The sequence below is a fragment of the Neomonachus schauinslandi genome, chromosome 11 (genome assembly GCF_002201575.2).
Source record: "Neomonachus schauinslandi chromosome 11, ASM220157v2, whole genome shotgun sequence".
Lineage (NCBI taxonomy): Eukaryota > Metazoa > Chordata > Mammalia > Carnivora > Phocidae > Neomonachus > Neomonachus schauinslandi.
In genome coordinates, this window is record NC_058413.1 from 91,972,069 (window position 1) to 91,999,155 (window position 27,087).

The 27,087-nt window shown below is 52.2% G+C and overlaps 1 protein-coding gene across 1 annotated transcript in view; it reads right to left on the reverse strand.

The window, feature by feature from the left end:
- The window catches only part of GRAMD1B (GRAM domain containing 1B), a 166,446-nt gene that overhangs the window by 35,242 nt on the left and 104,117 nt on the right, over positions 1-27,087 (reverse strand). The window contains exons 4-5 of the mRNA XM_021696275.2: positions 8,650-8,860; positions 2,489-2,509 (exon numbers count right to left, since the gene is read on the reverse strand). Of these exons, the coding sequence (XP_021551950.2) occupies positions 2,489-2,509; positions 8,650-8,860 (232 nt within the window). The remainder of the gene's footprint in view (positions 1-2,488; positions 2,510-8,649; positions 8,861-27,087) is intronic.

The window sequence follows — 27,087 nt, forward strand, 5'->3', positions numbered from 1 at the left end:
AGCCAGCCTTTCTAGGGCTCTACCTGCTACACCAGCTGCTGATTTCCCTCCCAATGTGAAAACACATGAAGACAAAGTGCAAAGAGAAACTAGACCCAGCCCCTGAGACCTACAGCTCAGGCCGGCTGGAGGTCCCCTGTCACCTCTGGCCTCCCAGGTCTCCCTACCTTTTCCCTGTCCCTCCTCCACATCACTCCATTCTGCAACTTGTCCCTGCCTGCGTCAGGCCTCCACAGAGGAAGCGGAGCAGGACCCAGGCAGATAAGGAGCCACATCTGCCTGGCAACGCGTAAACAAAGCCGAGGAAAAGGGAGCCACAAGAAGACATTTCTGGATGGGCCCCCTGGTGTCTGGCTCCAAAGTGAGAGCATGCGTCCCGGGAGGGGGGGCAGTCAGGGGGGGCGCGAAACACTGCTCAGCAGAGTCCCTTGTGCACTAGGCCTCTGTGAGTTAATGATTTGTGCCGAGTGGAGAGTCCGTCACATTTTTGCAATTCATTCGGGCTGCGGGGGTAGGAGGCTGGAGGAGACACTGACCATCTGTGAGTCCCAGGAAGGCCTGGGAGCTGACTACGTGGAGGCCCATTATATAAGGCGATGTGCAGTCAGGGAGGGTCTCCAGGTCTCCAGCTGCAGGGCATCGGGCAGGAAGCGGGGCTCCGGTCACTCCCAGCTCCTCTGCCATCTTATCGGTCGCCGGGACCCCTGAGTTGGCTGGCATCCATTGCTATCCCTCACTCTGTGATGTGCGGGGCGGAGAGAGGTCCTGAGGTGATGGAATGGGGAAGCCAGGGAGGGGAAGGAGAACCTGCTGGCTGGTGGCAGAGAGGGAGAGCCAGCCAGAGAATGGAAATCAGAGAAAGGAGAGGAGGAGGAACCAGAGACGAAAGGGTAGGGAAGGAGTCAAATAAGGGGAGCTGAGCTGGAACAGAAGAGCCTGATTGAAAGAAAGAGAGCGAGCAAGAGAGGCTGGGGGAGGGGGGGGATTTGGATGTCCAAATTTGGATGTTTCAATGGTCTGACATGTCTGTAGCCACCTGTTTCCTGTTCCCTCTGGGGGCACTCATTTTGCAATACCGCTGAGAGCGGTGGAGGTTTTGTCAGGCGAGGGATGCTGGAGGCCCCACATGGCTCCCAGGAAAGCGGCCCCCACTCTCCTCCCTCACAGAAGCAGCTTCTGTCGCCTCCAGGATGTGAGCTCTAAGCAGCGCGGGGGCTGAAGACCACGGTGGGTCCAAGGGGAAGGGCTGGGGAATGAGGGGGTGTCATCTGGCTTCTCCCCGACCCAGGCCACCTCAGCCCACAGTTCGTCTCCGTCAGCGCGGCCCTCCAACCTCCCCTCGTGTGTACCAGGCTAGGTGGGCAGAGCTCCCCAGGGAGAGGCAGGCCCGCTGAGCAGCAAGAGGTCAGAAGCCCCGGGGCTGACTGGCATGTGCTTGGCTTTGGGGCATCCCTGAGCCGCGTGCGAAAGAAAATATCCCTCTACCTCACCCCGCACGAACACACGATTCGGACCCAAGTCCCTACATTAAATGCAAGCCTCCCCGCCCCACCCCAGTGTCCACAGCCTCTGTCACTCACAGCCACCTTCTCCCCCACTTTCCGCATGCCCACGAAACCTGCTGGAGTACAGCCCGGTGCCAGGGGAGGCGGAGGGGTGGTACCTGCATGATCAAGCAGACGCAAGTGTGGGGAAAAGTAGGCTCGGGGCAGAACGATGGGGACCTGAGGCCAGGCCCTCCGCGGTGCAGTCCCAGAGGGCAGAGTACAATGTGGCGGGGGCTGGCTGAGACTTCGGTCAGCTGCCCTCCAGGGGAAAAGTTCAAAACGCTGCAGCCCAGTCTGTGTGATGGGGGTTGTGGTCTTGGACGGGACTGCTTAGTCCACAGCACAATTTCTGGCTATGAAGCGGCTGGCTGAGCCACCACCACGGACGACCCCAGGCTACACCTTCACCACAGACCCAAGAGTAGTGGATGTCTTCTAGAAGGCACACGTCCCTTAGGGCAGTGCAGGTGGGTCTTGGGGCAGAAGTCAAATTCCATTACATGGGACGGCCTCTCTACTAACGGGGAAAAGTCTTCTGGCTGCATTGCCCCCAAAATGTGTCAGCTAAAGGAAGGAAACTTTGGTCCTAAGTTCAGGCCCTGGGGCTGACCCAGTCCCAGAATTCCATCTGGTCTTTGGATGCCTCCCCCAGCCAGTCCCCTTCACTGGGGCTGGAGGAGCCCTGTCCAGGAGTCTAGGGGAGGATAAGGAGGGCCGGCCCTCCTTGGTCTCCCTGAATCAACTCCTCCTTCACCAGCAGTCCTGTCCTGCTACAGAGGATAACCAGTGAGTTTGAGGGCGGCGGCTGGCCAGGGGCCCCTCAACTGGCTCAAGCCCATGGGGCAGCCGAACTGCACTCGGTGCCTCTCCATTCCCCGACCATTCCCACCCCCCAACCCGCTTCCCGTGTACCCAACAAGAAGAGAAACAAGGATACTTACATTATACCAACTCTGGCTTTTCTGAAAGGACAAAATAAGAGAAGGTACCATTAGTCAGGGAAGAGATGGTGGGAATGGCCGGGGTATGCCCGGCTCCTGAGGGAAGGTTACACAGACAGCAGAGGACGGGCAGGGAGGAGGAAACCCAATGCAGCTGAATGCTTCCCATGTGGCTGCTCAAGAGGGGTCCTCCTTTCTCAAGACAGCTCCAGAAAGGAGGCCCAGGGCAGGTCCATGCTGGAAGCCTCACCAAGGTCGGGACGGCAGGCAGCGGCAGCACCAGCCAAGAGCTCAGCTGGAAGGGAGTCGGAGCCCCATCACGAGGTTCTGATGGGGGGAAAGGATGCGCTGCAGGCATCCAAGACCCAGTCCCCAGATGGGCCCTGACCAGAAGCAAAGTGCAGATAGAGACCAACCCAGCCTTCTGCCCCAAGTCAGCCCCTCTGCAGAAGGCAAGAGGGGACCCTTGGGGTAAAGGAAGAAAAGGAGCTGCCTGGACACCTCCTCCAACTATGTTCTCGGGGAGCAGAGGAGTCCATTTCTCCTCCTGCTCAACCACTGGCTGATGACTGAGGTGATAAAGGTAGGGGAGTACTGGGGGTTCTGCCCTGGGAGGAAGGTTGAAACACATCATTGCTAATGGTGCCTGCCTCCCAGCTTCGTGGTGCTGTAATTCTGCTACCAACAAAATCAAGACTCCGTGCCAGCTCCAGAATTCAGGTGCTCTCCATTCCTGGCCCTGGGCAAAGGTGACTCGTTTTCATGGCAACTAAGAGGGATGGCCGAAATTGTGCTTTGTCTACCTCCAACCTCTATGGCCAGGAGTCCTTTACGCACACTCCACTTGAAAGACAGACAGGCAGACAGGAACATGCATGCGTGCACGTGTGCGCGCACACACACACACACACACACACAGTTGTCTGGGCCGCCTCCCTTGAGGTGCTGATCCAACAGTTTTAGATTGGAGATGGGGTATTTTCGATTTTAAGAAGCTTGCCAAAGGTATAACTGCAGCAAAGGATCACTATATAGGAGAAACTGCCTGCATGTCAACAACTATACACGAGGTGTGGATTCTGGGCCAACTGGCAACCTTTATCCCCCCGCCTCATCTAAGAAGCCCTGACTCATAAGGGAAAGAAAGGTCACAGTCTCAGAATGTCCACTGGGAGAGTGTCTGGCGGGGGTGGAGGGCGGGCGACAATCTCCCCCTTCGCCCGCTCTCCCACTCCATCAGAACTCTCTAGATGCTCTCACAGTCATTTCCCAACAAAGGCTGTCACTATGGCCCATCTGCAAGCCACATACTCGAATCATGACCTGACCTTCTCCTCTGATCCAGAGGTCTCAGCAGGTAAAGGGGCCACATCTGAATACTTAAAACCAACTATTTCACTGTTGAGGAGCTACTGTCACATGGGAATCCTGCACCTGGATCCGAAAATTAGCCTGCAAACATTTGGCAAAGGCCTCCCGGACCCAGGGGAGAGCGGATGGGGCAGAGGCTGCGTCTGACCTGATCTGCACCTCGGGAGGTCTTCGCTCCTGGGGCCTGCCTCTGAGGTCACAGGGCGTGAGGCTGTGCAGACATTCCCTGAACCCCATCTCTCAGCAGTGCGGAGGAACCCCCTAGGTGCTGTCAGCCTCAACGGTTGCCGAGCTCCCAGCATTTTATCAACCCAAAGCCAGGCCCTTGGACACCTGCTTCATAGCTGAGAAAAACGCTCTGTTGCCTGTCCACCCCCCGGCCCCCAGCTCCTTACCCCACTGTCCTGGCCTTCATGGAAGACCCTAGGAGGGAAGGGGGCAACAGGAATGAACCCAGGCTGGGTATGGCGACCCAAGATCCTTTATGATTACTCCTATGCAGTATTCTCGCTCCTGCCTAAGGTACACAGAAGAGGTAGATTTTCTTTCTTCCTGTACTGCCACACAGATATGTGTCCCTTCTGAATCTGTTCAGAACAAAGGGCTTCAGAGTAACAAAGAGCCTTGGCCACGGAACCTGTGTCCCATCTGTGTGTGACACCTCTGTGTGTGATATTTGCTCTTTTGTAAAGGGAGGGGATAAGAATTTGTGTTCCCAAGTACTGAAATGTGAAATGTACCATCAAGAGCGAGGACTTCTGTCTTCTCCCTCAGCGTGAGACTCTACCCCCAAGCAGCCATCTCTAGGCAGCTTCTTATCTGCCACCACTGGGGGTACCCCTGGGGAAAATGTTCCCCCATCCTGATCCACAGTAGCTCCTGAGAATACCCACTGTGGGTATGGGTCTCTGAACTCTGACCAGCCTCCTGGAGGCAAATTTCACCCTCGTAGTTTCACTCTCCCAGGGCTGAGTCCCCAGCTCATGGAGGCAGGGAAACCAGGTGGGGCTTACAGACCTCGGTGCAGGGAGAGCAGAGGCACGAGTTAGGCTATCTGCCCTTGCAGGTTCCCTGAAATGCCCCTCCTTTGCAGAGAGGGCCAGAAGCATGGGGAAAACAGAACTAGGCGGTGGGGGTGAAGCCTTTTCCAAAAGGTTACGAATGGATTTGGCTAAAAAGGGGAGGAGGGAGTCAGGAAAAGGACTCAAAGACAGAGCTGCTGAGGACAGGGAGCTGAGTGGAGCACATTTCTATTACCCCCTAGAAGGGGTCTCAAGAACAAGCACTAAAGGAACACAAGGCCCCTGGAGACAGACCCACCTTCCCTAAAAACATCTTCCCAGTGCAAAGGCTCCTGGAGTTGGGAGGATGGGGGCTGGGAGTCCAGAGGAGGGGGAGAGAGGAGCTCTACTTAGAGGAAGTAGGAAATAAGAGAGACTTCTTACTTTGATCAGGTTAAGTCTGTCATACTGGAAAGAAAACCATAAAAATTAAGATTGAAAGACAAGGAAAAGGTCAAGGGGAAAGGAGCAGCAAAGCCACTGAGCCGGGATGACACAGCCCACCCAGCCCAGGATTCACCTGGGCTACAGGGGCGAAGGGGAACCCCCGCAGGGGTGGCCCTTGAGCAGGAGCTCCTGGGAGCAGGCAGCGGCCACTGGCTCCCCCTAGTGGCCTCTAGCAGCACTACAGAGCAGAAGCTGGGTGGTGGCACAAACTCAAGGGGTCTAGGGAAGAGGAAAGAAGCCTCGACGTCTTCCAGCTCGCTGCTCTGGGCAGGGCTGCACCCAGGAAGGGTCAGCCTCAGCGGTCTAGTTACAGATTCACAGGTGTGGGGTTAGGATCCCCTAGCCTGAGCCCTGCAGATTAACACGAGGAAATGGAGGCCCCGGGGAGGGAAGGCAGACGCTGCAGGACGCCTGCCTCCAGGGAGAAGGGGAAGCCCTCTCCAGCTTGCCTGGAAAACACAGGTGTCCTCCCCTGTGAGGTGGACGGGAGGCAGGGAGGGAGGTGGCGTGGCTGGGAAGAGACCACAGCTCTGGCTACCAGATCCCTCACCGTGGATGTGTTTCGTCAACCTGAGACCAGAGTCCACCAGGGAGGGGGTATCCCTGCCTCCCCCCTGCAGCTCTCCAAACCAGGGGAGTCCCGGACTCTGTGTCTGCCTCCCCTGAGCTCTTCAAAGGGAAAATAAAACCCAGCCCCTCCCCCCTCCTCTCTTCCCTCCTCCATCAACTCCTTATGAAAGGGGGACCACGGCTAACTCTGAATTCACGCTCAGCTCATGGTCCCTTCTTTATGCCTTATTTTGCCTCTCAGGGCCCCAGCCTGGCTCCGTGGACCAGCTCCCGGACACACGCCCCTGCCACCCCACTCAGAAAGGAGTTCCCCGGCCTCCGACCTGTAACAGCCCCCACTACACATGCACTTCCAACAGTCAGGTTCGGTTTGTGGACAATCTAGGCATGCGCCTTCACTCCCTTCCTAGACTTGACGCTGCCTGGGGGCAGGAGCCTGGCCTTCACGCTCGTTTCCCAAAGAACACCCGCAGTTCAGCAGGAGATGTTTAAAAATTCTCATTAGCGAGTGCTCACCTCCACCCAGCACCTGGAGGCAGCACCGTAGGTGGGGACTGAGGGCCATCAGTAAGGTCTGCGTGCCCACTGAGTGCCTTGCTAGGCGTGGGGTAAGAGGGTAAGAAGCCTGCAGCTTCACCTTTGGATGGAAAAGTGTGCAAAGTCCGTGGGCAGAACCAGAGAGATGGAGCGACCCAATGAGTGTGTCAGGCAACACGTGTGCTCTCCCCAGCCAGAGGGGCGAGGGGCTGGCATGGGGCGCTGGCCCCACAGAGAAGTCCTCGCTCACGCCCGGTAGAGCTCCTCTTCCCCTCCCCACAGTGAGCAGCCACCGCTTCAAGTCCTCAGAGGCAGCTTTTAGCCTGAAGGTCACAGACTCCAGGATTAGCCCTGAAGTCTCTTGTTCTTCCCTCAGGAAAGAGAACAGCTGTTCGCCCTCCTCCTCCTCCCCAAAACACTTACAGAGGCTCAAGACTATTATTAAGGCATTCCTCTGCTTTTTCTTCTCCTGGCGACATCCCACCTCCTTTCCCCCATGGGGATTATTTCCTGAGCCCTGCTGTTCTAAAATACCTATTGCTCACACTGTACTCCCTCCCAGTTCTGCTCGGACCTCTGAAATCTCGGGGGGCGGGGGGTGGACTCTGGCACTGCCTCCCTGACCTGGGCGCATTGCTGCGGGGCCCGGGAGGGGCCACTTTCCATGACCACCAACCGCTAGATGCTAGCACGGAGCCCTTCTGGGAGAAGAGTTCCGCTCTGATCACAGTTCAGGGTCCGGAGAACACCACGGGCCCCCGGGCTGGGCAGTGGGTGGAAGCGGTAAGGGGTGCTCAGGCTGAGCAGTTGTCAGTGGGCAGGCAGAGGGAAGGAAGGTGCCAGGTGGAGCTCCTGAGGTCACTCTACCGCACCAGGGAACTCACCTACGGGTATTTGTGACCCTCAGGCATCTTGTCCGGGGAATCAGGACTCACCCATTAAAGCAGGTACAAGGAGCTATCAGGACCTGAAGCCCCACTGGATGGGGCCTCCCTTCCCCAAAGCAACGAAAGTAAGCCCTGGCAGGACTCTGCTTCTAGATGGCTCCAAGTAAGGAGGGAAGAGATTCCCAGCCCAAGGCAGTGTTCGGGGAGCAGGCAGAGACAGGGGAGGACGGGGGATGGGTCTGTTCTCCGACTTTGGGTGCAATAGGAACAGTCCCTCAGTGACTTCAAGCCGGCCTGCCAGGGGGCTGTGGGGCCGGCCCTTCTGGGAAAGGGACCAAGCGAGACATGGGCCAGAGTGGGCGGGGGCGGAGGGAGGGGTGCGGAGCACTACAGACAATTCAACACCGGAGGGGAGACCAAAGACAGAGACAAAAGATGGCTTACTTTTGAGAGGCGCTTGTGAGACTAAGACCATGCATGCAAAGGAGGTATTTGGGAAATGGTGGGGAAGAAGAGGAAGAACAAGAAATCAAAAGACAAATCAGGTGGGAAGCCAGCTCCCGTGCCTCCCAGGGGCCCCTTCCCCTCCCCAGGGCCTAGGAGTCAGCAGTAAAGAGAAGCTTTTTGAAGGAGCATCTAGGCAAAGAATATCTCCTGCTTCCCAAAGGACTGAGGAGGGGAGAAGAAGATCTTTGGGGACCCATCCGTAGCCCAGGCCCCCCTGGGGCTTCTGGTATGCCCCTCCTCAGGCAAAGGCCCAGGTCCTCAGGCAGCAGGCAGCACCCTGGGAGCGACCCAGAGGCCCAGTCACCGCCCTCCTGGCCAAATGAGTACCAGGTGGGGTATTACCAAAGATACGGCAGAGAGATAGAGCCAGGGTGGAGGTTAAAAACACCTCTCTTCCTGAGGACTCTCTCCTGGGCCCTGTATTTGTCCCAAATAATGTCCCCTTCTACCCCAAATTTGAAAAAGGAAGCAGGGCTAGACAGATGAGCCCCCCTGGTCCCCAGAGCACCCTTTTTCCAAATCTCAAGGTCTAGGAGGCTCCCAAGCCCAAAGAGAGAAAACAGTCACTGTGGAATCACACAACGAGTTCCCCGGGGGCCTTCTGAGGGCTCAGCCGAGAAGGTAACACTTAACTAGGGGCTCCCCTGCCTGTCCCACCCTTGCCGCACTGACGCAAGGGCCCTGGAGGAAGGGGCTCTCTACCCCGCCCTCCCCCCAGCACTGGCTTCCCTGAAGCCGGCTAACGACGAGGAAGTGGAGGCCCCGGCAGGGCCCAGCTCACCTTGGAATTTTTGCCGCCACTCCGGCCAGACTGTGATGAGCAGCTGCGCTGCACACCCTGCTCCGGCGTGGACGGGGACTTGTCGGAGGAGTGATCCGAGCCCTTCTCCACCATGGTGTCTCCGTCCGGGCTCTGCGGGGTTGGCGAGCGAGACCGTTTCCGGAGGATGGGGGAGCAGGCCGGCGTGCTGCGGTTTGAGTTACTGGCAGTGCTGCAGGGGCAGATGGAGAGAGGGAGTGGGGTGGGAAGGGAGGAGGAGGGAAGACAAGCAGTCAGGGATGGAAGGCCAAAGCCGGGTCCCAAGGAGCCGGGTCGGGGAGCCCGGGTTAGGGGCTGGGGAGAAACGGGCCCGGCTACCAACTCACGGCACCGTAATACTGCTGCTGGCCAGGAGGGGGCGGTGGTGTCAATGGGAAATGGAAATGGGACTAGAAGGGGTAAGTAGGGCAATTAGACATTTAGATATTCATCCAGCCGTCCGACCGTCTGTCTGTCCATCCATCCAGATATTGCCAGAGCCCCTATTACATGCCAAGAACCGTCTAGGGAAAACAGAATTTAAGAGCCGAAAGACGTATCAGAGATCATCTAATACTACGAGCTCCTCTCACACAAACACGGCCGATGCAGTTTCGACATTTTGTTTTGCAGAAATGTGCCCATAAAAATGGTCAAGAATAATCCTACTTTTCAAAGCAGTCACATGCATATTATTTCACTAGGTTCTTAAAACATTCCTCCACGGAGGCAGTATGACAAGGGCCATAATCCCTATTTTTAAAATGAAGCCCTATGCACGGCAGAAAGGAGCTAAAGTGTCCTCTGATCGCAGAGGCCTTAGAAACAAAACCTGGGTCTTCTGACTTGCAACTCACACACTCCGGAGTATTTCCTTGTAAGCCGTGCTGTTCTCCGCATCCCCGGCCCAGGGCGAAGATGAACACAGCAGAAGTTCTCGCCTTCCAGAGTCCCCACCACCCAACTGCATTTCCAATGAGCATCTTATACGTCCCATGGTACCAAACCCACAGACGCCAAGGCTTATAAGCTATATAAATATTTACTGCTGGATACTGAGCTTGAGCTCTTGATGGAAGAGAAGAACAGAAGATGAAGGAAGAGGGGAGGAAAACTGAACGCAGCCAAGTTCTAACAAGTGTTTGCTTTGCTCTGAGAGGAAGGAGCAAGAGAAGACAAGGACAAGGACAAGGTTAAGTGGGAAAGAGGAGAAATGGGAAGGAAAGCAAGGATGAGACTGCAAACCCAAAGAAAGCACAAGGGCAGGGGTCGGGGGGAGATGAGAAACCCAGGGTCCCTCTCACCCACTCAGTGACTGTCAGAGAGCAGGGTCAGGCTTCGGGAACAGCCCAGATCCAAGGCTGTGAGGGCCCCTTCATCCCAGCCTTCCCTAAGGGAGTGCTGTGCAGGGTGGGGAACATGGTCATTTGCATGAAGATCAAGCTATGACCTCAGATGTCCCATGGGACCCATTTGCAATGAAAACCATGTACCTTTCAAGCAGAACCTTCCACCTGGGGATCCTCAGCAGAGAAGGAAGGAAGCCCAGAGCCCAAACAAGCAAGTGTGGGAATGGGGTGGGGGGAGGGCTCAAACTTTTGAAGGAATGTGAAACAAAGGCCAGAGAAAAGGGAGAGGAATGTGACCAGAGGATGTGTGGAGACACGTAAGGTAAGACCCGATGTTTTGCTTCACCCTAAAACAGATTGCAGGTTTAGATCTCACTTAAAATACTAACAGTACCTGTGATTTAGAAAAAGAAGCTCTTCAAGTTCTCACCCCATCCCCACCATCTTTATCCTCTGACCATCCCCCCCACCCCCCAACTCATTCACTATGCAACCCTGGAGAGAGGAAATTATGTACCTTTTCTTCAGCTGGAAAAGCAGAGAGAGCCTTGGAATGGTGGCAAGGAGATGGTGGGACACGGCCTCCGGGGGAAGCCTCTGGAAACTTTGGAAGGGCAGACTCAGGAGCTCACCCTTCTGAGGTAGCTGCCTCTCTCTTGGGCCAATTTCAACCCATGGCCAAGTACTCCAAGGATTAAACGGTCTTCTAGGATTGCTTTGCTAGAAGAACAGCCAGGAACTCTACCCGTAACCTCAACGCATTTGCCCCCAGATATACCAGGGTGTGGACGACGCCTAGCACGTGCCCGTCTCAGACGCAACACACCCACAGCTCGGCTCCAGTCTTTCCCATCAATAAGGGACATCTTGACACATGGTGATTCCAGGTGCAGGTATGGAAAGGAGATCCCTTTATTATCCTTCTCCAAACTCTCCATCCCCACTGAGAACAGGCTGTTGAGGAGGGATTCAGTGAGGGGTGAGCCCAAAATTCTAACCTGAGGAAACTCACTCCAACTGCCCCAAACCACATGAATCTCACACTCAATGATCAAAATGTCCCTGAGATTCCCTCACCAACTAGTGGCCCCCTATCAGCTGACCAGATGTACGCCACCCAAGGAGACCTCAATTTCGGCTTTCCATACATCCGTCAAAACGTTGGTCAATGAACTTATACTGTCACCTGTCTGTTTAGTCCCTGTGCTTTTAAGCCTACTGATCATCTGAGCTGTTCCTGAAGATCTCTCCTCCCCTCCCGGATGCCACACACCTCTTTCTTCCATTCATCTTCCGGCCTCAGACGCTGGCTTCTCTCTTGCTAACTCCGCCTGAAGTGTGGTCCTTCCCCAAAGCTGAGTCCTTCACTGCACACACCATCTCCTGCTTCACAGGGCTTCGACTGTGCCCTTACAGCAGAAGACTCACTCCCCTACCTGCTTCGGGCTCTCAACACACTTGCTCACTTCAGCCCGGCAATCTGCTGCCGAGGGGACACTCGCTCCAAACCCATGTCTCACAAGCCACTCAGACTGAAAGCCCAGCTTGCTGTCCTTCGTCCTGAACCTCCTCCCACTTTTGCCCCTTCTCCACGGCATTATCATTCCCGGTCTCTCAGGCTGCAAACCCACGCCTTCCATTTCACCCCACAGTAAGCGAGGCACTGGATCCCATCAGTTCTATTTGCTGAAAGCTGTTTAACCCATCCTTCTTCCCCGTCCTCCCAGGGCCCCTTCCTGAGACTCTCCCAAAATAGTCTTTAAGCAGTCTCTTTCATCTCCCTTTCCTCTCCTGTGCTCATTCACACCTCTGGCATTCAATCATCCTAAATACAAGCCTGATAGCATCTTTCTGCCCACCCCCCCACCCCCAGCATTCACATTAAAGTCTCAGATCCTCAGAATGGAATTTGAAGTTCTCGACTGAAAATCACTTTGACGCTTACCTGTATTCCAATACTTTCTCTCTCCTTATACAGTCTTTGAGCGTTCTCATATATAGTCCTGTATATCTTATAAGCCCTGGTTTTCTTTTTTTCTTTTTTTTTTTTTTTAAAGATTTTTTAAATTTATTTATTTGACAGAGAGAGAGACAGCGAGAGCAGGAACACAAGCAGGGGGAGTGGGAGAGGGAGAAGCAGGCTCCCGCTGAGCAGGGAGCCCGATGCGGGACTCGATCCCAGGACCCCGGGATCATGACCTGAGCCGAAGGCAGACGCGTAACGACTGAGCCACCCAGGCGCCCAGCCCTGGTTTTCTTAATACCCACTCTCCTCCTCCTGCCTCCAGACTTCCATACCTACCACTACTTGTGTGTGAAGAGTTCTTCCCCGCCCCGTATCTACCTACTGGAGTCCTCTTCAGCCTTTACGACTCATCTCAAGCCCCACCTTCTCCAAAAAGCTTTCCAAAGTCTCCACACTACTGAACTGACTAGAGCATTTACCATGTTCCGCCTGGTGCACACTCTCAGCAGCACCCACCTGTGCACCTCCCACAAGGCCCAGTGTGATGCTCTGTAAGTAGTTCTGTGCTCACTAGATGTCCACTGAATCGAGTATCATTCTAGTGAAAGTTTTCACAATCCTCATGGCTTTTGCAGTCCCCAGTATCATGAAAGCTCCCGAGTCTGTGCCTTCAACCTGTTAACAAAAATAGCTACAAGTTTCTGAATGTTTATGAGTTCCTAGCCTGGTGCCAAGTATTTATGACGCACTGTCCTATTTCATTCCCCAGCCAATCTATGAAGTATTAATGGACATGATTATTTGTCCTATTTTTCAGGTGATAAAAGTGAATTACTGACAGATTCAGTAACTCACCCAGAATCACACAGACAGGGTAAGTGGCAAGACTGGGTTTGAAATTCAGGCCTATCTGATGATAGAGCTTGTTCTCAGAACCAGCATTCAGTAATACTTCTTTGCTGGGTGAATAGATAGAAGGATGGATGGGGTGCGTAGGTGGATGGAAAGGAAGAAAGAATCCGCTTCTTGCCTCCAGTTTTCAACCCAATATCTGCTTTGCTATCAAAAGGAACTTTCTAAGGAGTGCTTTTGCCATTTTGACCACCCCTCCCCTGGCTAAAGCCCTCTACGGTTTCCCATCCCCTTAGAATAAAATCTGATCCCCAAACTACGGCACAGAAGTTCCTCAATGATCTTACTCCCAGCTACCTCGGAAAGCTCCATCCTTGGCTACTCCTCCCAGAGGTCCCCCTCCCCCAGCCACCCAGGACTAATTACAAATCCTTGCGCCATGTTCTCTCCCTTCCACATTTTTCAGTGTCTCTCATTCCGAAAATACCATTTCCCCCTCCAACCCTTCCAACATTTACCCCTCAAGACTAAACCCCAGCCCCATCCGCATGCTCTGATCCTCCACTATACAAGAAGACACCTTTGGAGCTGTAGTTCTAACTCAGCAAAATCACTATTAGATTTGCTACATAGCTAATCCTCTTTTAAGAGATACCCCATTATCCAGGGAGCCTCGGTGGCTCAGTCAGTTAAGGGTCTAATTCTTGATTTCAGCTCAGGTCGTTATCTCAGGGTTGTGAGATCAAGCCCTGCATCGGGCTCTGTGCTGAATGTGGAGTCTGCTTAGGATTCTCCCTCTCCCTCTCCCTCTGCCTCTGTCCTTCCCCACCCCCACTCACGCTCTCTCTAAAAAGAATAATAATAAAATAAAAATAAATAAAAGCTACCCCATTATCCTGTAGGCTTTGGATGTCCTGCTGAGCAAATAAAACTAATTCCCATGCATCTCCTAACCCTACACTATCGTGTCTTTGGAGCAAACTCTGTGGTGTGCCATTAATCCTATCCTGCCACTATTATTTTTTTTTTTTTTAAGATTTTATTTATTTATTTGAGAGAGAGAATGAGAGAGAGCAGGGTCAGAGGGAGAAGCAGACTCCCTGCAGAGCAGGGAGCCCGATGCGGGACTCGATCCAGGGACTCCAGGATCATGACCTGAGCCGAAGGCAGTCGCTTAACCAACTGAGCCACCCAGGCGCCCCTGCCACCATTATTAATTACAGCATTACATTAGGTTTCAAAATCGTGGGAATTTAAAGCTAAAAAGGACCTTAGATTTGCTACAGAAAGGGAAGGAAGACTGATATTGGAGGAGCTACTGGACTATGACCCCCTTCCAGAATTTAGAATACATCCAGCTTGTCACTTCCCATATAAGAAACCTAAGAAATAGGGAAATTAATAAATGCCTGGCCAAAGTGATATGCCTTCATACCTGGATCTTCTGCTCCAGAAACACTTACTGGGCACTAGGCATTCAAGTCCGTAAGGGTGAGTAAGAAAGGATCCTTGTCCCTGGGACATTATAATCGGTAAGAGCCAGACACGCATTCTCCTCCTTTTAACATAAGCCACGAGTGGCGAGACAGGGAAGAGTCAAGGAATCTTATCTACACTTGAGCGATCAAGAAAGGCTTCCTTGAGGATATGGCACTTGAGACTCGAACGGGGATCTAAATAATGTTAAAGTTAGCCAGGTTAAGGGCATGGTTGAAGGAGGGAAGAGAATGTTCCCAGGCAAAACAAAACAAAACAAACAAAAACCCAGTATAAACAAAGGTGTGAAGGCCTAAAACAGCGCGCAATACTCAAGAGCATTACAAGAAACTATGTGTCACTGAGGCGTAACACCCTAAAGCTGATACTTCTGAGATCGCTGTAATTGTCAACTCTCCCCAATAACAGGTCCACTGAGACCCCCACCAGCCATTTCCAACCCACTCACTGCAGGGGGGGCCCAGAGGTCAGCCACTCACTTCCCATCTCTCCTTTTTTAAGACTTCCAACAAGGACTTTCTCACTCCTCTCCTGGTTACCTTGCTAACAAATAGCGCTTCCTTAAGTCGAACGACAACACGTCATACTGCATTTTAATCCTAAATGCTTAGGTCTGGGTGGAGTCCTTGAGAAACAAGACATATGGGAAGAGGACAAAGGCTCTCTGGGCTCTCTGTAGCATCTCCCACCCTCACCTGAGACATGGGAGCCCTCATTCTATGCTTTCTTTTCCCGTCCTTATACCCGGCGTGGGTCCTGCGGGCACTAGCAACCTTTGTCAGCAAGCCAGCTCCCTGAGCAGCCATCCGTACATTTTTCAGAACCCTGAGCAGAGCAGAATAGTTAGCTGGGGTTCCAGTGTTCCTCATTCAAGTTCACTTGTGTGCCTTCAGCATCATCATCCCTGCTACCGAGATTGCAAGTCCAGGCCTGTCGCTCTGCACCCGAGCCTCCACCTGCTGGGATGACAGCCGTCCCTTTCCTACTCGCTAGCAAGTTCCACCGGCCTGGCTCATTCCCAGTCAGATTCTCACACCTGGACACTTTGTGTTCACTTTATCTGGTCCCCTAAGCCCAGCCCCGCAATGACTTGTCTGATCCAATGTTCGGCTGGCATTGAAGTATCAAAGCCAGGCCACTGGTGAAAAAAAAAATTTTTTTTTGACTGCCTGATACATTCCAGGGCACCCCAAACTAATAGAGCATTTAATTAGAAATTTCCCAAGCCAGTTTCAAACGAAACATTTGCTTGCTGAGGGCCTGCTTGGGCCATACGTCAGGACTAGCCGCCAGTCGGTGGAGTCGTGTCAGCGGGCTCCGGTTTGTGTCCCAGCTCTGCCACTTGCCATGTGACACTGGCCTCTGGGTCTCATTTTCCCATTTGGACAAACGAGAGATACCAAAATTTTATCATAGGACTGTGAACATCAAATGAAATAACATCCATAAGGTATTTAGCGCAGTGCCTGATACATCATAAATGCTCAGTAAATATGATGGAGCTGCTGGTATTATTATTAAGGCAGCTTCTGTTCCTTTCTGTAAAATATGGGATAAATATCCTTGCCCGCTCTCCCCAGAGGATTATATGGACAAGCTTCAAATGCTCGCAAGCATTACTTCCCATCACGGGGACCACATCTACCTGGGGTGCAGAATCCCAGTCCTCCCCCGCTCAATAAATGATCATTTCCAAGGGAAGGTCTCAGGAATCTGCATCCTAAACAAGCACCACAGTAGATGTTGCACTCTCAAATTTGAGAGGACTCCCAAGGACGAATCTTGTTAAGTACCGAGGGGTAAGTAACGTTATCTGTCCCAAACAACAGAAACCTGCTTAGGGCTCTTTGAGTCAATCAGCTGTTCAGAGTGTACCAGGTCGGTGAACTTGCTGCAACAGAAAATGAGTTGAGTTTGCCATAGAAACTGGCAATGGAGAAGAATCTAAAGCTGATGGGGAGCGGGCATGGAGACGTAGTTCTCAAGGTAAGGAAGGCCACGACTCAGCACCCACTGGGAGAGTGCAGCACCCAATGGGAGAGTGCAGCACCCAATGGGAGAGTGTCACCTTCTTTTGGTATATGGGGAGCCTGACCATTACCATTAGAATCCACACCCACAACCATGTGACAGGCACCCTCCCTGCCTTTAGGGGCATCAAGTTAAAGCTGATTCTGATCTCTAGCGGTCCCCAGTTCCCAGCAGACAACCATTCCGTGATCCAACTCTGCGCCTCCCATCCCCATGCCAATTCTGAGCTTTCGTCAGTAATCCTCCTCGGTTCCTTCTATCAGCACTGCAAATACCCAGGAGAATTAGCCAGCTCCACTTTGAATTTTCCCATAGCACATGCTCAAGTGCCTGAGATAGAAAGCCCCACAGGTGTATTTGCCTAACACTGACATGAATTTACATGCTGCCTGCAAATGCCTCTGTTAAGACCATCCACCTAAACTGGTTCCCAATTCAGTTTACTAGGACTCCCTGAAGCAGGCTGTTTTCCAGTTCCTCTCTATACTCCTGGCCTGTCACTTAACCACGTACCCTCATAAAACCACAGCATGGTAAATGGGAAGGGCAGACCCAACAGGAGCTTTGTAGAGGGGGAATATGGCCCAAATCACAAATCCCAGCAGAGCCCCAAATGCCCCTTGGATCCTTCTCCTTAGGGAGCAAAATACCAAGTCACTTAGAAAAAACAGATCTTCCCAGGCCTGCTTCACTCCTTGTTATAAAGTCCTGGAGCTCCTGATCTTGGCCCCCCGCTTACCCATGACAATAAACCCAGTCTCGGGTCCCCAGGGAATGATTGGTGTGGAGCAAGACTGGGAAGGGCTCATTCTGTCCAACCCTCTCCCTGGTGGATGGGAAGCACAGGTCCAGAGAGAGGACAGGACTGTCCCCCAGGGGGTTTACAGGCAGCGGGACATCCCGACGCCCAAGCACAGAGGGCTCAACAGCACGAATCTCAGTGGCTCCCCTTCCCCCTGCCCCCCACTTTTTAGGATATTGGACAGGAGGACATTTGAAAGGATGAGAAACGTGTAAGAGGAGCTCCTCCTGATCCTGTATGGAACTCACCCTTTGTGGACCCAACCGTGCCTTTGGTGGCAAACTGTGATTACCTGGTTGAAGACCAAGGCCAGGCGGCGACTAGGACACAGATGCTTTTTTGTTGGTGTTGTTTTCGTTTTGTTTTGTTTTGAAGGGCGCAGAGGTTCTCTTCCCAGCTTAGGCCACGGCAGAGTCTCCACCTGGTCCCAGCCCGCCAGGCTTTGGCCTGGACAGAGCAGCCTGCTGCATTTCAGCAAAGGGCAGCAAAGGACAGGGCTCCCGGGACACTGCCTTTCTGCCCTAACACACTTCACACAATCGCAACGGTGGAGCTCGACACAGAAGGGGCCTCCCTCACCTGCTGCAAGAGCAAGATTTTGACAGAGATGAACATCTCGTTCCCTCTCCTCTGTTTGGGTAACTTGCTGAAATGCCCTGGGGGCTTTCCAAGCTGGGCCTTTGGGTGAAGGATACAGGGTGTTCACGAACAGGTTCGGTCTGCAATTTGGAACCAACAAGGTAGAACTAGACGGTTGCCAGGTCAGACTGCTGGCAGAGAAAACTCACAAAGGTAAGCCTGACAATTCTCCATACTCCTTAACTACCCACTTGGTCATCCACACACTGACTCATAGGGTCCACCCTGGCCCAGGCCTTGCCCTCTCTCTGCACGCTGCCCCTCATGAGTCCTCATCTCCGTAGATATTGTATAGGTAATTCAGGTCACTTTCTATGGCCAACAAACTCCATTTACCCCTTCCTTCTTCCCTATCTTGTTCAAGTAACTATGGAAAGTTTAAAAAAAATTTTTTTGCTTACAAGGGAAATGAAAGGTGGCAGAGCCCATCCAAAAACATTTGCAAAACATTTAATACCTAGAGACATTCTCACTAGAAATCTACTTAAGCCTGGAAGGAATGACTGGTTGGGGGGTGGGGTGGGGAAACGTCCTAGCAGGGACTCCAGTTGTTAATTTATTAATTGACCAGTTAATGTAAGGGCAAGGTCCATGGAAAGTCTTTGGCCAGGCAGAGAAAAAGCAGACCCTCAATTACCCTTCTACTGGTGTTCTCAGTCCAGGGAAGTGATGGGTGGAGAGAGGGCCAGGGACTGGGTAAAAGCTGTTTGCCTTTGCTACTCAAGCCAAAGAGAAGAGATCCCTCATCACAAGGGCTGGAGCCTCCATCCATCCTACTCCCCTGCTCCCTGGCTTTCCTGCAGCTTCTGTTCAGCCCAGAGTTTGGAATTCAATCCAGGAACAGGCATGACAAACACTATTTTTCATTTCCATGGAGACCGAGGCCTGCAAGAGAACCAGGACTCCATGCCTGAAATGCCAAAACAGCCTGACCCACTTTTCCCCCTTCCTACAACAACAAAATAAGTTTGTTTGGGTCCTGCCAGGGCTCGGGGAGAAGCCAGAGCTCCTGTTATCTCTATGGACATGTTGAAGAGGAATGATTTAGAATAACCTTTGAAAACACGGATGATGCTACAGAAATTGTCAGGCATGAACTGCTTTACCCTAAAGGCTCTCAGACTGTACCAAACCCATCCTGCGTCCTCGTCCTAACCTTCTGGAGGGAGAGGTTCACATCCCCTAAGAGATGTACTTAATGGCCAGCGACACTACTTCTAGAATCTGAACTCAGGGAACTGTTTCCCTCACTTCCTCTTATACTGCTTTCCCCCTCACTGTCTTCTGGCTTCCTTGGACCCTCCTGTTCCTGAGACAAACCAAGTCCTGCTCCAAGATATTTGCACTTGTTGGTCCCTTTTGCCTGGAACTCTTTAGAGAGTTTTGAATTCTGGTTCCTTTTTAACCTTCAGAGTTCAAATGTCACTTCCCTAGAGCAGCTGGTCTTGAAGAACCACTCGCTGGGTCTGAAGTGGCTTCCCTGTCCCAGCAATCATTATCAGAGCCTGCCTTTCCCCTCTCACTCTCGAGAGCTTTTTCTGTATCATCACTTAATAAACTTCGATTGCTCAAAAAAAAAAAAAAAAAGAACCTGCCTTTCCCCCTTCATGGCATTTAGGAGGAACTGAAATTGTCTTTGTTTTTTTTTTTTTATTTTTTTTTTTTTAGGCGTGAATTTTGGGGGGGGGGGGGGGGCTGTCTGTGGTGTGGGTCCCTGAAGCCTCCAGTACCATGACTGGCACCTGGGACCACAGACTCACGGCATGAATAAAGGAATGAGCTCTTTTTAAAGCCATTCAATCCACTGTTCAGCCACTCTGTTAGACATTTCTTTCTTAAGCCTGCCCCAAATCTGCCTTCTTATAACACCAGCCCACTGGTTCTTATTCTGACTTCTGGATCCATGCAAACTGAAATATGACATCACTTCCAGGTTCTCTGCTGGCCTGGCCCCTTTCCCTCAACATCAGTACGTGTGTCTGAGTTTAAATTCTGAGCTGTTCTGGGCTCTTGAGAAAAATGACTTGATCTCCCTGTGAGTCTGTGTCCCCTGTCTGCCGAATGATCACAACTTACCTTACTAGGGTGAGGGGTGGAATGTTAAAAAGCGAACAAACAAACAAAGCTAATTAGACAGTGCCTCCCCAAAGTAAAGGTCTTCCTATAATTGCTCATCGAGTGAAAAAAGTGTAAGAGAAGCAGGAAGTGAATTCCCAGTGAAGAAACCGAATCTTGTTTCTAAATTTCGTCCTTTCCTCATGGCACAGACAGGGGGTGAGAATTTCAGTTGCTGGTATGCACACCTTCAGCTAGTTCCTCCTTCCATTGGGCTGGGAAGCTAAGCACTTAGGATGGAGCACAAGATGCTGAAATTCATCACAGGAACTTACTGGTGTGGTACCATTTCCTTTCCCTGAGATTATTCACTACAGGACAAACACCTACACTGGGAGACAGTCCTGCTGGGTTCGTGGGCAGTGCTGGCTGAACAGATCTGCAGCAACAGTCTGTCGTCTGAGAGGGACCATAGTGGTCTCATAATCCACCCCCTTCCCCCCCCCACCAAATGCAGGAATTCCCTCTGCGAGACCCTGCACTCACTAGATGGCTTAAGACAGCTCTAAAGGGATTTTGAGCACCATGGTCCTTATTTCTCTCCATGATTCTTGGTGACCATGATCCATCCAGTACTCCCTGAGCTTCAGTCTTTGGAAATTAAGCTAACTGTGCTGATTTGATGTCCGTGAACAAGCATTTACTGAACACCTACTATGCGCCTCCAGCCCCGAGAAACCTATTCATCCCGAGGGCCCCACAGGGCAGTGACTGTGTCATGGTTCTATGTAGATACACAAAGATTAAACACACAATATCAAACATGATTATGGGCACACGGTAGGGACTTAATACTTTTAAATTTGACTCACTATCAGTCTCAGCCAAATCTAAGTACAATCCCACCCAAAGTATTCCAGAAGCCTCAGCACTCGGAAGAACGGGACCTTGTGAAAGCAGAAAGGCGCTAAGCTATCCCAGGAAGCCCCTTCCTTGAAAGAGATCTCCAATCCACTGGGAGGCCACAAACCACTGGAACAAGGCAGGGAGGCGTTCAACTGAATAGAACTCCCTTTGCCCCTCAAGGGCCCCTCCCCCATCCTCAGCAAGAGAAATGTTGCTACTAAAAGTGAAAGGAACTCGGGCACGACCCATCCATCCATCCATCCATCATCCATCCATCCAACAAACAGCTGAGGAGACCACACTCCATGCCAGGTAATGTTCTAGGCATTAGGGATACAGGCTCTCCCTCTAAGGAATGCACAGTCAGGTGGGAGACAGACATGTAATGAACTAACACCATTATATGTCTGTCTCTCCCACCCAACACCATGTGATAAGAGAGCTACTTGGATTCAATCACAATAGCTTCCCTCACTACCTACCAAGAGATCCAGCCAGCCCTGACTCAGCTCCTTCCCTGTGTATGATCTGATGGCAAACCACTCCTCTCTGAGCTTCAGCTTTAATTATGCGAGAAGAATGAGTGTGGAGGCCACCTAATCCCTTCAAAGACGTGACGGGAGGATGACGAAGAGCATCTCGAGGACACACTGTGAACTCCTGAGGGCAGGAGCTTCTCCGACATAGAGGGACTCAGATCTCAATTAGGTGCAGGATGCAGAAACAAGACCTGGGCAGTCTGGGGTCCTTGTTAATGTAGCCTCACCAGCAGCCTTCCCTCCTCCCAAAAGCTGCTGCCACGCTGTCCGAAGAAAGTTCTTAGCTCGGCAGCCTAGCAGATGAGGAGTGTGTGGGGTGCAGGGGACTGAGAGTAAAGCAGCAGCACTTGGAGCACCCTGCCCTGCCCCCCTCCCCCCGCCCCGCTCCTCCCTAGCCTCGTGGTTAAAGCCAAGTATGGCGAACCCTTTCCAGACTCCCGTGGATTGAAGTCCAGTTGGGATTTACTTTTCTGCTGGAGATCAAACAGAAGCACGCTGAAGAACAACCACTACATTAAAATCACAGAAATTTTAGAATGAAGGCAACTGTACGAGGTCAGCCAATATGCCTATGGACCTAAATCACTCCAGAGAGCCTTCGCCCTACTTGAAAATGTATTCAGGGCACAAAAACCCAGGGCTCCCCTTTGGGATCCTTCATCATTGCCCTCTGCTACCATCAGGAAGTTCCCAATGGTTAAAACAGAAGTCTGTTATAATGCATTTAATGACACTTTCTCCATTCGTTTTCCAGGACCCGGGGTCAGTTCATTAGCTAGAACCTTTCCTCTGTTCCTATCCTCCTTTCTTTGGGTGGAATGATTCCAATTCCTCAAGCCTATTTTCAGAAGTTAAAAGTCATTTCTCCTACAATCTCTCCACCAAATCTCTGTTTAGATTATACCTCAAGTGACAGAAGAGTCATTAATTGACCAATGTAGTTTGGTTCACCTTTGGACAACTCTTTTTATTTTAAGCTCAAACTGTTTCCTGTGGCTTCCTACCAAAGGTTTCTGCTCCCCTGGCAGACATAGAATAATCTAATTCTTTAAAAAAAAAAAACAACTTTATTTTTGAGGCGGGGGGCATGCTAGTACGGGGGCACATGCGAGGGGAAGAGGGGCAGAGGGAGAGAGACTCTCAAGCAGACTCCCTGCTGAATGTAGAGCCCGACTCAGGCTTGATCCCATGACCCTGACATCATGACCTGAGCCAAAATCAAGAGTTGGACACTTAACTGACTGAGCCACCCAGGTCCCCATAATTCCTCTTACACGTGCAATTTGCACACGGCTCGCATGATCCCTAAGCCCTTTCTCCTCCAGACCTGCCAGTCCCTCTGGCATCCCTCGTACAGCATGGCTATGGACCCCGCAGCCACTGGGCTCACTCTCCTCTGAATGAATCCCGGTTCATCCCAATCCCCCTATACTCTGGAACCCAGAAATGTAATCTCACAGAGAAGTGCTCTGATGAGCTCAGAATAGAGCAGAACCACCACCCCATGTGCTTTTGGAAATCAGAATGCAAACATATATTTTTGGAATCATCTTCTGAATCAGGAGATTCTGGAATTAGTCACTGTTGTCTTATGGGTCTCTAGCTACAGCCTAGAGGCTAAGGAAAATGTATGCATGTGCACCGTATGTATGCATAACCCTACAAGGAACACCCCACCCCCAGTCCCTCCCCTAACCAGACAAACCCACGTTCGGTGTGACGATGAAAAATCCTCCCAGTTCTCACCCCAACTGGGGCTATCTCAGAATTCTGAATGTTTATAGGAATATCTCCAGGCCAGATGCAAAACCACAGACCTTAGAGATTTCTTATCTGGAGATGTCCAAGTCCTCAGCAAATGTTTTCCCTCCTCCAAGTCCACAAACATTTGTTCCTTGGACCTTTACAGCTTGACTCACAGATAAGCTGAGGTTTTGCCGAACTGGCTGAGAGCAAAACTGTGAGGTTCTGAGGTCATCAGGAAAACTGAATCCAGCCATGTCTTGTCCATAACCAGGAACCGCAGGGTACGTGTGTGCAAACACATGGATAGTGAGGGCTGCCTCTCCCTTCACACCCCATCGGGCTTTCCAGTCACACTGTCTAATTTAGGGCCAGCAAACTATGACCTAGGTAGGCCAAATCCAGCCCTCCACCCCGACCGTTTTTATATGACCCACGAGCTAAGAACGGTTTTTACATTTTTAAATGGTTCGGAGGAAAAAGAAGAGTATCTTGTGACATGTGAAAATTGGATGAAATGGAAATTTCAGAGTCCATAAATAAAGTTTTATTGGGAACTCAGCCATGTGCATTCGTTCACAGACTTTGTCTATGGCTGCTTCGGCTGGACAAAGCAGACCTGAGTCACTTCAACAGAGAACATCGTGGGCCACAGAGCCGAAAATATTTACTCCCTGGCCCTTTCCAGAAACAGCTGGCCAACACTTGGCCTGACCATGTGTGACCTTGAAAAAGGTCTTTTCTGTGAGCCTGCTTCTCTTCCGTCAAGTTGGGGAAGGGGGTGTCTGTGTCCCCCAAACAAAGAACCCGTGCTTGATGACGTCACAAGTTGAGGAAAAGGTCGCAGACTTGCTCCCACCTGCAGAGGAAAAAGCCTACGCAGGACCAGGAACGAGAGGAGGTTTCTTCTAGGTAGTATAGAAAAGCTCCCTTTCCTTCGTTCTTTCCCAGTGGGGTACAACTTTCCATGGCCTTGACGCTGACACAGTTCTGCCACGGGCAGCTCCCCAAAAACATCCCTTTCTCCTTTCCCTTCTTTCAAAACCAGCTTTTTCCACCCTGGCCCTAAAGCTCTCTAACCGGTGAAGTGCCACTCAAGGCCAGCGGGGGAGAGAGGGAAGGTGGGAAGCAGAGAAGCCAAGGGGGTGTCCACAGAAGCACAGTCTGCTAGCAAGTGTCAGAGAAGGTCAAGAGGCAAAGTTCCCTTTCCCCAGCCCTGGCTGAGAGCTTGGCTGAGCCCCAGGGAGACAGAGAGCTTCGAGTCCTCCCCCACCCCTCCACTTGCCTAAATCAAGCAAATAACTAACAATGCAAGGAGGTGTGGGGGAGTAAGGACCAGCCACTGGGTATCTATTTTCTGAAAACACATGGCAAATCTCTGCGCCAAATGCCGGCTAAGCCAAAGAATAAACAAATCCCTTTATTTCCCTGAGACAGGAGCTATTATCGACTTCCCCTCCGGTCCTCTCCTTCCGCTCGCCAGATCCATTGGTCCCATGGTCCTCTCCCTGTCGGAAAAGCAGCATCTGTCCGTATGTGAGAGGATGGGCTGCCTTATAAGCCTCCAGCCTGCCTCCTTTCCCTTGCTAACCTCTGCTCTGGTCCCTGAGCCCCCACCAGGGGCACCCCGGAGCTAAGCTGGTAGGTGGAGAACAGGAGCACATGACCTGTCCACACCTCCCCCAGAGGCTCCGGCCAGCTCTCCATGACGCACCGCTAATTCAATCCTCTGCCCTCTTTTCTCCAAGTTACAGGACCCTGAATAAGTCTTGCTGGCCAAGGGGACCCCCTCGGCCCAGCCCACCCCCTCCCTCCGACCGACCAGGGCCCACCCCTCAGTGCTCCAAAGGTCTGCTGAAGCAGGGCTACTATGAAGGGGGGGAGGAAGCGGGGGGGGGGGGGGAGGAGAGAAAAAGCTAGGAAGGGAAAAGAATCTCTGCAGCATGATGTCACGCCGGCTGCTTTCGGATCCCCCAACACAGAACAGAAGCAAACAACATGGACTCCGGATTTACTGTCTTGGAAGGGTTGTGTTCTCAGCAGCTCCGAGCAGCCTGTGCCAGCTGGAAAAAGCACACCGCCAGACCGACAGATCCTCCTCCTTACAGCCCCCAGGGCCCCGACCCGAGCCCCCCCCCCCCCCCCCCGGGGGGGGGGCAGGGGGGCCCCCCCCCCAAAAAAAAAAAAGAATGCCCGGAGGAAACAAAGATAGACTGACACATACACACACACAAGCGTCAGTGAGCACTAACCTGGAAGCCATTAGGAACGGTAGTAGAGTGCAGTGCGGAGGAACTCATTCATTCATGCATTGGGCAGTGGGGGGGGGCGGGGGCGGGGAGCGGGGGGCCCTGAGGACGTCGGAGGGCACTCACCTCCATGCCCACCCCACAGCCCTGTTTCTAGCGGGGAAGGGAGTGGGGGCGGGGTGTTCATAAACCCGGGGAGCTGCCTTTCTCTGCTGTTTCGCACCGCTCTGGAATTGTAAGCATGACCCCCCCCCCTTATTTCCTGCCCCCCTCCCTCCGCGGCTGTTACTTGGTGTGGTCGCGCAGCGTACAGAAGTCCCTCTCTCCCTGTTCCCTTTCTCTTTCTCTCTCTCCCCCTGACTCCCTCACAGACAGCTGTTCTCCGGCCCCTGCACGCACGCGCACAGGCGCGCGCGCGCGCGTGCGCGCACGCGCGCACACACACACACACACACTCAGACACGCACCCCTCTTGGGCGCACATGCACGCGCGCGCGCACACACCCTGCCGCCGGCCGCTTTACATAATGCAACTCTTGGGTGCAGTCAATTATTCATGCCAGTTTGGAGGACACAGCCACTGGGGAGGAGAGCATTATTTCCTCTTCATCCCCAAATCTGACAAAACACAAGGTGATGCTCCCAGGAGATCCTGCGCCCTCTGCGGCCACCAATGATTTCCCAGGTGCTGCCTATTAGGTCAATCTGGATCTAGGAGGTGACGCTAAATCAAAACACAGGCGCCTGGCTCAAAAGAGAGCCCTGCCTCTTTCAAAGGATGACAGCTGGTGTCCCTGCCTGATCCTTGGGAATAGAGGAGAGGAGGAAGGCAGCGCTGGAGACCCTAATCTGTGCAAGAAAGTGGCTGAGGGCCTCTTCAGGGTAGCCTCTCCCAGAATTCCAAGACAGTGGGCTGATTCTTACACACAAGGAAAATGACAATCAAGTAAAGCACTTGCTGTCATGACAAAGGAGGCTCATCTGAGTTTCCAGACTCCTAAGCTGTGCCTCTTAAAAAGGTTTTTTTCTCCTGTCCATTCACTGAAATGCAGTGATTTCAGTGGCACTGAAACAGCCCCTAGACAAGTGTTCTTTCAGATGAGAGGCAGTCTCTTCAACAAGGATATTAATGAATGTTGTGAAAGTCATCCACGGCTCGCAAAGCACTTTCCCTCACAAACCAAATTCATCTGATTTCCACAACACTCCACTATAGAGACCCCATTACGACTACATCTAACATAAGGATGCTGAGCCCTGGAAGGTTGGATGGTCCCACAGCAAGAAAGGCTGAGCTGGGCATCCAGATCACTGGACTGGAAATCCCATGAAAATCAACTAGCCAACACCCCAAGCATGACCGTGAGTCTCTGGAGTTATTACTGTCGTCTTTTGATGGGAGTAGCAGGGGAAGCCCAACCATGAGCCCAAACAAACAAGTAACAAAAAGAATGATGATGGTTAGCTCAGTATTTCTCACACGTTAATCCCCTGAGGATCTTGTTAAACCACAGGTTGATGTGGGAGGTCACAGGGAGGGCCCAAGGGTTGGCCTTTCTCATAGACCCCCAGGGGATGTCCATGTTGCCATTCCATGGGCCACACATTTGAGTGGCAAAGGGTTGGTTTATGCATTCTCACTCTTTGGATGTTCCTAAAGGACAGAGTCCTGTCTGTCTGCTGCAGCTGCACAGGATAACATGCTGAAGGTGAACACTAATTATAATCCATTGATGTCACCTTTGTCCTGGTCACCAGACACATGCTGGGAGCTAATACTTCTTGGGCATCT